At 46.6% G+C, this 10,242-nt stretch overlaps 1 protein-coding gene across 20 annotated transcripts in view; it reads left to right on the top strand.

The window, feature by feature from the left end:
- The window catches only part of nav3 (neuron navigator 3), a 143,000-nt gene that overhangs the window by 82,446 nt on the left and 50,312 nt on the right, over positions 1 to 10,242 (top strand). For 18 of the 20 annotated variants that reach the window (XM_081723326.1, XM_081723327.1, XM_081723342.1 and 15 more), the window contains one exon: positions 8,211 to 8,319. In XM_081723326.1, coding sequence (XP_081579452.1) covers positions 8,211 to 8,319 — 109 coding nt within the window. Of the gene's footprint in view, positions 1 to 4,132; positions 4,810 to 8,210; positions 8,320 to 10,242 lie in introns of those variants that run through there. The other 2 variants (XM_081723344.1, XM_081723343.1) reach the window with 2 other exon arrangements.

Below are 10,242 nucleotides of genomic sequence, written 5' to 3'. Positions count from 1 at the left end.
ATAAACTGACCTTAAACCTCACACAAACATGAAAGGAATGTAGTTTACTCCCTCTCTCTCTCTCTCGCTCTCTCTCTCTCTCTCTCTCTCTCTCACACACACACACACACACACACACACACACACACACACACACACACACACACACACACTCCACATTCCACATTCCATTTCACACATTGGTTGAAAAGCCTAAGCTTGGTCACTGTGGCTGTTGTCCCTGAACTAGACATCAAGGCCATTTCTGACTTCCTGTTGCATTGTGTGTTCCATCCATCATGTCTCTGGACAAAACATCACACCAAGCTCCTACAGTAACTCTGCATGCTTTCAGATAAACATGTTGGATATGAATTAAAACCGGTTTACTTTGGCTCTGTTCAGAATAGACTACTACATACTGTAAATGCATACTGCACTCCGTACATACTGTATACTGAAACACCGTATACTGGTCTCTGTAGGAGTGTGCAGTATGTGACAACCATAGTACGAGGCCATGTGAACGCATGGCCACGCATGGCCACCGTTGCATGACAGAGGCAGCACACCACTGATAGCTCTGGATGTGCACTGGAATATTTGTCTTTCACGTACTGTAAAAATGTATTTTGGTCACATACTGCATATGGCATAGTGATCTGATAGCAGTCAATACTCCAGTAGTTTGTTGTAGGCTATATCACTTTGACTTAATACTCCTGAAATATGATTGGCCAGCCTGGATGTCAATCCAAATGTTTCCTTACCTGGCTGATTAAACCGTTTTCACCAGGTCATCTGGGAGTGTGTGATGTTCAGTGTATGACGTTATGTTAAGTCTTGCGAAAAATTCAGTTTGCTTATGTTCTTTTACATCTAGTTACAGGTCGCATTATCTTAAAACTTTGCCTAGTTTAACTATCATGGTAGTTAATTAGCTAGAATAGTTGCTATATAAACAACAGACCCCAAACTGTTTCACCCTTTTTTGCTTCATTCTTAAATTAGTTCTCTCCTTCAAACAGCTATAGTAAAGCTATAATAAATGCTTACTGTTTTATAATACTGTGGACAGAATGGGAATACACCACAGCTCCAGGAAGCACAGTATTTACAGCAGCAGGAAACACCACCCAACACCAGTAGAATTAGAAATAACTAGCAGGGAGAACAAACTAATTGAGAGAAACTAGTGTTTAAACATTAAACACTAAACATTCAGCTGAACTAGTCTTCATGGAGGCGCACATGTAACCTTTAGCAATGTTATGCCTTTGCTAACATAACCGGCTAATTCTTTTGCTGTAGTGGTAATATACACATTTTTGTACGTTAAATGGCTATACTTGGCTAGCCTTAAAATGTATGCGTTACTTTGTGTTTTGTTACCTTGTGTTTTTTGAAACACTAGCGCAGGCCGATGTCTATTGCAGGCTCCGCATAGTGAACGCAGATATTGAATGGAGTGGGCTCAGACCGAAAGGGTCACCTACTCTGGCGTTTGGAGAGCCACGGGGAGCTGTGGGACAGGTAGCTGGCCCACCTGTGGTGAAGGTTCATGCTGCTAACACTGGGCTCGTACAGGTTTGTTCAACAATTCAGGCAAAAACCTGCTGCACTATGGCTTTGGTTTGATATACTGCCACACCTGTCCCACCTCATCGGCTCTTAATTATGTTTAATCATTGTCATGCAGGGAATTTCTCTATTGGGTTTGTAGGCTTTAATAGATTTTGATGAAGCCAGAGTTACGTAATGAGGATTAGTTTAACTACATATTAAAGGGTTTAAGTCCAGGTTATTAAGTTTAAGACCAGATTGAGTCTAAATCCAGGCTATAGATATAATTTGGGTCACCTGAGCAAATTCATTTTATATGGATCTGGTGCAGATTTTCTGATTTAAATACAGGTTAATTCTAGTTAATTCTTGCTTATCAAGTGTTGTAGCTCTTTGAGATGAAAAGAAGTATTAAACTAAGACTTTAGTTTGTTTGGGTATTTCAGGTTAATCGTGGTTTATCTAAGGTCTGTTCTTTGTACTTAGATTACTGGGCTAGCTATATTGGACTGTTGACATTTTGACATATTGCCACCAGGGTTCGATCTAGATTTAGTAGAACTCTGTGCAGGAATATGTTGCAATCTTGCTAAAACCATTTGGCAAATCCAAACTCTTTCCTTACAGACAGATATTGTGATGTAAACACTGTAAGACATTTGAAAAAAAAGAAAAATGCTTTTCTTTTTTGCAGAGTGTTCACTAATGTGACGTTAACAGGCAGGAGTTTTATAGGAGTTGTTTTATATAACTACTACAAAAATACTACCATTAAGCAAATATTATTTAGTATTATTTATATGTAGAGTTGTATTAACAGCAATACTGAGGGCCATCTTTGTTGTAAAATGTTCTTACAGTTAGTTTTAGAAGTTGCTGCATTCGGTTAGTCCCACTGTTGGCTGACATTGAGAATGAAAAGCCAGTGATATAAAGACTATTGTCAGAATAGGCAAATGATACAGTGTAAGTGAAACCATCTACCAAGGAAATACTTTATGAAAGACAATGAAAGGCCTTTATAATCTACTGTCATTTTTGTATTGCAGTTGTGTTTGCTATATTGCCTCTGGTGGTTATTAAGTGTAAATTCTTCACAACCTACTAATAGCAGCCCTTATTCTGCTGGGAAAGGCAATGAATCTTTCTGTCTTTCTCCATTGTCATTGCCCAGTAAGTGACTTGCTGGTGGCATTCAAATCTTTATGTATATTTCTCCTCAATTCAGGAGTGCAATTTTCATAACCCGTTTAATCTAATCCAGTTTACGCGTACAATAGAAGAAACGAATTATCCAGTTTGGCATTGTTCTGGCCATTATGTATTTATTAAGGGTCTTGGTTAAGCTCATCTTATTGGTTTGAAGCCTGTGTTATCCAGTTGAAAGTCAGCTCCTGTGTGTAATTGCAGGGCTGGGTAGTGCTGTGTTTTCTGAGTCATGGTCTCCCGCTGCAGGGCTGCTCTGAAAGGTGACATGTCTTAGTACCCCTCACTCCTACACCTCGCAATGCCTGCAGGAACAGTGAGGATACAGCACACAGCAATACAGCCTCCGGTTTGGGCATCCTCTGTACCCTTCCATGGACAGACAGGAAGACAGACAAACACACACACACACACACACACACACACACATACCCACACACGCCCATTTTAACTTTTTTTCCTTGAGGGTTTGCCGTATTGGTAGCCAATAGCAACAGTAGAAGCAGACCCTGCACCCGGAGTTGAGGAGAAAGACAGTGAGAATAGGGAGAGAAAGGAAAAGCGAAGGGAAGGAGAGGAAGGCAGGAAGAAAGAGAACAGACGGAAAAATAAAGAGAGAATGAAAGGCGCAAGAAGAATAAAGGACGAAAGGGCGAATGAGACAGAGAGAAGAGTGAAATAACTCGGTCCTTATTTAAAAAGAGCAGGTGGAGTCAGAGCCTGTGGGCTGCGAGCGTGTCTCAGCAATGACACACATGCCCACTCCGTTCCTGCGACTGAGAGGCATGCGCTTACACAGTCCCTGTCAGCCTGTAATTAACACAGCAGAGCAGAGCAAGTGAAAGGACTCCGCTTCTGAGAGAGCGAGCGCGAGCGCGCGAGAGGGAGAGACAGAGCGAGAGAGATTAGAGGAGATAGAAAGACAGGAACCTGCAAAGAGAAGGAGAGGGAGAGTCTTAAAGGAGACATTTAGAGAGAAGCCGGGCTATGCTGTAGTGCTGATTCTCCTCTAATTCTGTGTAGAGAGAGAGACGGACTGAGAGAGAGAGAGAGGAGAAAGAGTAAGAGGGAGGCTCAGTGTGAAAGAAGAGGGAGACGAGGAGAGCAGGAGGAGAAGACTGTGTTGATGGCGCGTACCTGCCCGTGCTCATTGGCTGTGGCGCTGGTGTGTGTGTGGGCAGGGCAATGGCATTAGTGCCTCCCTGGCATGCGGAGCAGCTTTGCAGGCAGGCGTGTGCAGTCCATCCTCCACGGGCGCACCATCCGGAGACTGAGCGCGAGCCAGCTGCCACCTAAAGATCCACGCCTGCCGGGACCGTGGGCTGTGCCAGCCTCTCCTCTGGCACAGAGCTGCCTCAACATATTCATACTGCCACACACACACACACACACACACACACACACACACATGCACACATCATCATGTGAGGAGTAAAGAGTCAGAGGACACTGAGAGCAGGACAGAGAAGAGAGCCCATAACTGAGGAAGAGGAGCAAAGATGAAGAGAAGCGGGGAGTTTTCCGCCTTGCCGAGCTCCGGCGCTACTCGTTACGGCCCCCGGCCTCTCGCCGACAATCTGAACCTCCGCAAGCAGCGTTCCCTTGGCAACCTGATGCTGCTCAGCGACGGTGAGCAGCAAGTGTACACCTTCGGGCCGGACGAACCTTCATCGCTGCCGCCGGCCTCCTCTTCCTCCAGCGTCCGGCAGGGCCGGGGCGGTGCCCGCCGGGGGGCTGACAGGGTAGCGAGGGCGCGCTCCCTCTCCCTCAGCAGAATGCTCTCCCACTCCGAGCACTCGCTCATTCCCGTGCCCTGTAGCCACAGGAGCGGCCGGGCGGGGGCTACCCCGGCTAAACCCGCCCGTAGACACAGACGCAGCCGCGAGGAAGAGGAGGAGGAGGAGGAGGAGCAGGAGGAGCAGGTGGGAGCAGCAGACTCTGGAGACTGGGCAGAGGAAATGGGGAGCGGCAGGGAGGAGAGAGCTCAGCTGGATAAGGAGGTGATCCTCACCATGCTCGGAGACCTGGAGCAGGTCTTGAACACACACACTCGCTCCATGCGTAAGTGACCGACACACTTGGATGAAGGAATCTTAGAAAAGTGTGTTCCACTTCTAATAATGAATGTCTGTGGGGGTGTTTGTGTGTCTGTAGCTTTAGGTTGTAACCCTGTGATAACTGTGTAACTGCTGTCTCTGAGAATACCAAACTACAATGAACAGTCAGGTTATTGTTGGAATATGCCCATGTATGTTATGCAGGTTGCCTTCCAAACTTTTGCACTCCTAATTAAAGTGACAGGAGTGATGAGAAGTGATGATCACGATAGGATTATGAGCCTTCTTTGTGGGACGCCCAGACGTCTTTTCTCGTTACCATGTTACTGCAGGACAGTTACATGGAACTGACTGAAAACACACCGACAGCTTGGTTGATCATTTTAAAAGCTGTGGCTGTTTCCTCATACCGTTCACTTGTAGCCTGCTGCACACACTGCACTGGTGTCAACGAACACCAGTGACCTTCTCTAGTGGTGTTGGAAGCTACTGGCACTTATTGCACTATGTGGGATTATGCAGCGATGGCGCATAGTGTTTATCTTGGTGCTGGCAGCACATGGAACTGTTTTATGGTATCGGTGGCTCCGTTTCCTGGCTGTCTGTGTGATCCATCTCTACGGCCCCTTCCAACCTGGTGGGTTTAATGGAATTAGAGCCATGCATCCATAGCAGAGCTAGACACCTCTGAGCTGTCTGGAGTGTCTGGAGCTCATTATCTGTGGTAATCTTTAGTACATTGTTCTGCGTTGATACTGATACGACGTCATCGCATCATTTGTGTTTTGAAATAATATTTGTTGTGCTTGTCTGTTCTTGACTGCGCTAGACTGTTTTGTGTTGCTGTAAGTTGTGCTATCATGATTTGTAGCATTGTTCTCTTGTGCTATAGCATTTGTGTTGTGTCTTACGTTATACTGTTGCCCATGTGTTGTTTTGTGCCCTCTTACTCATTATGTTGGGTCATGGAGTTTGTAGGATTTGTGCTGTGTCATATATTGTGTGTTAGATGTTTGTCTGGTGTTTTTATGTCAGACACAGCGTGACTCACAGCAGTGGATCTTGGGTATGTTGTCCTACTGTAGTCTGTGTTATGGCACATCCCCCATCTTTAGGACCAAGGCTACATGGATCCTGCTGTGTTTCATTAGGTTCAGGGGGCAGGAGACAGGGGGCAGGAGACAGGAGACAGGGGGCAGCGGGCAGGAGACAGGGGGCAGGAGACAGGGGCAGGGGGCACTTTCTGAGTATAGCGACTTCACAAATTGAAATAAATTGAAATGAGCTGGACAGGTGTGGGAGTGGATCCATGCAGCCCACGTTACTGCTGTCACGGGAGTGTGTTCTTAAACCTGTGGAGCAAACGGAGGGCAAACGGATCTTAGGGAGGGATTTGATGAGACGCGAGATGTGAGCCCTCCTGCAGGTGCTGAGGTGTTGGTGGGGGGGGTGGCTATCAGTCCACACACACAAGACTGGTATGTGTGTGTGTGTCTGTGTGTGTGTCTGTGTGTGTGTGTGTGTGTGTGTGTGTGTGTGTGTGTGTGTGTGTCTGTGTGTGTGTGTGTCTGTGTGTGTGTGTGGGTATGTGTGTGGTGTTTGTGTGTGTGTGGGCATGCATGTGGTGGGTGGGTGGGTGTGTCTGTGTGTGTGTGTGGGTATGTGTGTGTGTGTGTGTGTGTGTGTGTGTGTGTGTGTGTGGGCATGCGTGTGGTGGGTGGGTGGGTGTGTGTGTCTGTGTGTGTGTGGTGTTTGTGTGTGTGTGTGTGGTGTTTGTGTGTGTGTGTGTGTGTGTGTGTGTGTGTGTGTGTATGTGTGTGTGTGTGTGTGTGTGTGTGTGGGCATGCGTGTGGTGGGTGGGTGGGTGTGTGTGTCTGTGTGTGTGTGAGAGTTACTGCATGAATCCTCTTCCATTTCTCCTAATGAAAGTCACAGTATTAATTGCTTTCTGTTTTGGATTGCCGCTTGTTTGTGATTTTATTACCCATGCTCATCTTTAACAATTTACACAGTTTACACTTCCGCAGTTTACACTTACAGTTTACACTTACACAGTTTACACTTCCGCAGTTTTCACTATTATTGGTCTTCAGCAAATGTACCCACACATTCCCTGAAGTGTTAGCTTTCTTTATCTTTTTGTCTTTATTTCTTATTCTCTCATTACTCCTTCCTCACTTCCTCCTTCCTTCCTTCTCCTCCCCTCTACAATCTTTCTGAAGACTTACTGAGTGTTGATACAGTTGGGAGGTCAGCACCTGGGAGGATGTCTGATCTCTTTAGGGGTGTGTCCACATCAGGAGGGGTGTGTCCTCCCTGATTTCTGTAGGGGTGTGTCCTCTCTGTTGGACGTCCTCTGCAGACTTTGCTCCTTGGACCCTGACTCAGAGGACATCACCAGCATGTTGAACTCAAACTGAGCGTGGTGTCAGTTCTGGGATGTACATTTCCCTCCCTGAGCTTAGAGGAGCTGAAACATGCTGAGGTGCGGGAGCACTAGAAACGGCCTGATCGACTCTGACAGATGCGCTTCACAGACACCGTCAGGCAAACTGGAGCTCTGTGTACATGTCATAGCGCACAATCGCTCTGTCCTACTGTGGAAGAGAGATGACACAAGAGGCCGGCTGTATCCCGTCTATTCTGATACGGGCTGTTTTCTCAGAATATTCAGTGGTGTGATGGAACTCTGAAGCCCTGATAAGGTGCAGGTACCCACAGTGGCCAGTGGTCCGACTGGGACAGTGTGTCCACAGGTCAGACTGGTACACTGTGTCCAGTGGTCTGACTGAGACATTCGTCTAGTATGTATGTCGCAAACATCAATTTATTCCAAAGATATTGTCTTTGTCCTTTTCCTGAGTGTGTGTGTGTCACCGCTACCACTGGGATGACCCTTGATTATCGCTCTGCATTGTGTCTAGGAACGACCCCGAGATGGGCCTGTCGTCGCCTTCTTGCATTTATTGCTGTGTTCTGGGTTTTAAAAGATAAAAGGGAAGACACATTGCGGAGACTCCTGAGGATGGGGCACCATCCTCCTCTGGCCAACAACGGACACTACAATAGTGACAACATGAACAATAATAATAAAAAAACATAGCCTGGCCCAGTTTGCATCTCACCCAAGAGTTTGGCGCTGGCATTTGGGTCACAATTTGACTCAAATTGGGTGGAGCAGCTACCGATATGTGTGCCAGCTGAACTGGAGAACGGCAGAAAGTTCTGCCTCTTCCATCTCTCGCTGCTCTGAGCGATTCACTGAAAGAAAATGACTGTAGCTGCTGTGGTGTTTTGCATGTCCAGGTGAGGTGGTTGTCTGGGAATGTCTGGCTCGCTCCAGGTGGCATGCAGAACCTCGAGGTATCAGGTCAACCCACATTTGTTTATTTTTCTGCCCACTAGGGGAAGACCCAGAGACAAGACGCATGCGCACAGTAAAGAATATCGCCGACCTGAGACAGAACCTGGAAGAGACCATGTCCAGCTTACGGGGGACGCAGATCAGCCATAGGTGAGTAACCAGGTTGGGTTCAGTGATTCTTGTAGGTGCAGTGAGAGTTCACATCAGACTCACCCATATTGACAGATGCAGAATTGTTTGTTTATGCTTAGCCAGCATCATGGTGAGGGTCGAGACGTCTCTACAGTGAAAAAGAGAGAATTTGGCTTAGTTTGGTTCATTTAGATACATGTGAGTGTTGCTTTAGCACTGACTGATATCAAAATAATTGACACAGGTTTAATAGACCATGCATACGGCTACACACAATGAAGCTGTGTGTGTGCACATAGCACCCAGTCGCTCTCTCCTAAAGCCACACACACCTACACCCCTTTCACACTTATATCCCCCTCTACATAAGCACAGCTTCACTGGATGCAGTAGGACAGATGGTGCAACCAGCCTCACACCACCAGCCCCCGCTCTTGGTCAGTCTTGGTATTCCACACACGCAGCTCCTAGGAGCTTATAAGGGTTAGGAGGAGAACTACCCTACCCACAGATTCTCCTCCTTTAGATGGAGAAACACCGGAGAACGCAAGAGAAGCATGCTGCAGAATGTGCAGTGGGGGAAGCAGCTGTGCAGTGACTGAACCAGATATGTGGTGATTGAACTGGATATGTAGTGATTGAACCAGCTATGCAGTGATTCAACTGGATGAACACACACAATAAGACCACATGTACAAGCTATATGGATCTGCAAGTATTTCTGCTGATTTTCTGATGGGGTCAAAGAGTCCTTCCTTGGCTTTTCATGTGTGTGGATGTGTGTGCATGTGTGTGCGAGTGTGTCTGTGTCTGTGTGTGTGTGTGTGTGTCTGTGTGTGTCTGTGTGTGCTTGTGTGTGCGAGTGTGTCTGTGTGTGTGTGTCTGTATGTGCTTTTGTGTGCGAGTGTGTCTGTGTGTGTGTGTGTGTGTGTGTGTGTGTGTGTGTGTGTGTGTGCTAGTGTGTCTGTGTCTGTGTGTGTGTGTGTGCATGTGTGTGTCTGTGTGTGTGTGTGTGTGCAAGTATGTCTGTGTGTGTGTGTGTGTGCATGTGTGTGTGTGTTCATGTGCATGCCTGTGCTCACCATAGCCAAGCTCATTACCAGCTCTTATATGTTTCATGCCTCCAATCGATCCCTCCATTTCGGCAGAGTGTTTGTTATCCCTCTCAGTGGCCTGCAAGCCGTCATCATTTGGAGCTGCTCCATTAACCCCAGCTACTGTGGTCTTTCTGTCACTGGCAAAGCTGGAAAGATCACTCTCTATAGTGACTTCTGAGCTCCATCTTCTCTCTCTCTCTCTCTCTCTCTCTCTCTCTCTCTCTCTCTCTCTCTCTCTCTCTCTCTCTCACTCTTACTCTTTTTCTCAGTCTCTCCCTAAAGATCCATCTCATATCAGAGAACACTGACATTTAATGTCAGCGCTCTCTCTCAATGCTGTTGCAGCTTGGCTTCCTGCTTCATTCCTGCTTCATTCCTGCTTCAAGTTATCGATCCCTCACTTTAAGAGAGAGAGAGAGAGAGAGAGAGAGAGAGAGAGAGAGAGAAGGAATCTTATATAACTTCGTGTGCAGACAGCCTGAATAGAACAACTTCGAGGAACAGGGAGTAAGAGGAGGGATGATGCGGACTGGGGAAGTTTGTTGTAAAATGAACAGAAGACAGAAAGTCTCCTTCACACACACATACACGCCACCTGTGATACAGATGTTCAGAGTTTCATTCTAACCGTAATCTGCTGTAGTCTTCTGTTCTTGATGTGCCTTCTGTAGCATCTGAATATTAGGATTAGATGTGTTGGATCTTAACTGTGTATTGAGTTAGGTTTGCAGCACAAGGGTTAGCAATCGTGCTTTAGTACATCAATAGGCAAAAGAATCATGCGCCTGTGGACTGCAATTCTTCTGTCTAACACAGGGGGCAGTAGTGAGGCAGACATGACTGT

Source organism: Electrophorus electricus, chromosome 11 (assembly GCF_041902795.1).
Source record: "Electrophorus electricus isolate QZ-2024a chromosome 11, ASM4190279v1, whole genome shotgun sequence".
NCBI classification, from domain to species: domain Eukaryota; kingdom Metazoa; phylum Chordata; class Actinopteri; order Gymnotiformes; family Gymnotidae; genus Electrophorus; species Electrophorus electricus.
The sequence above is the reverse complement of the archived record's forward strand: the minus strand, read 5'-3'. Positions and strand labels throughout refer to the sequence as shown.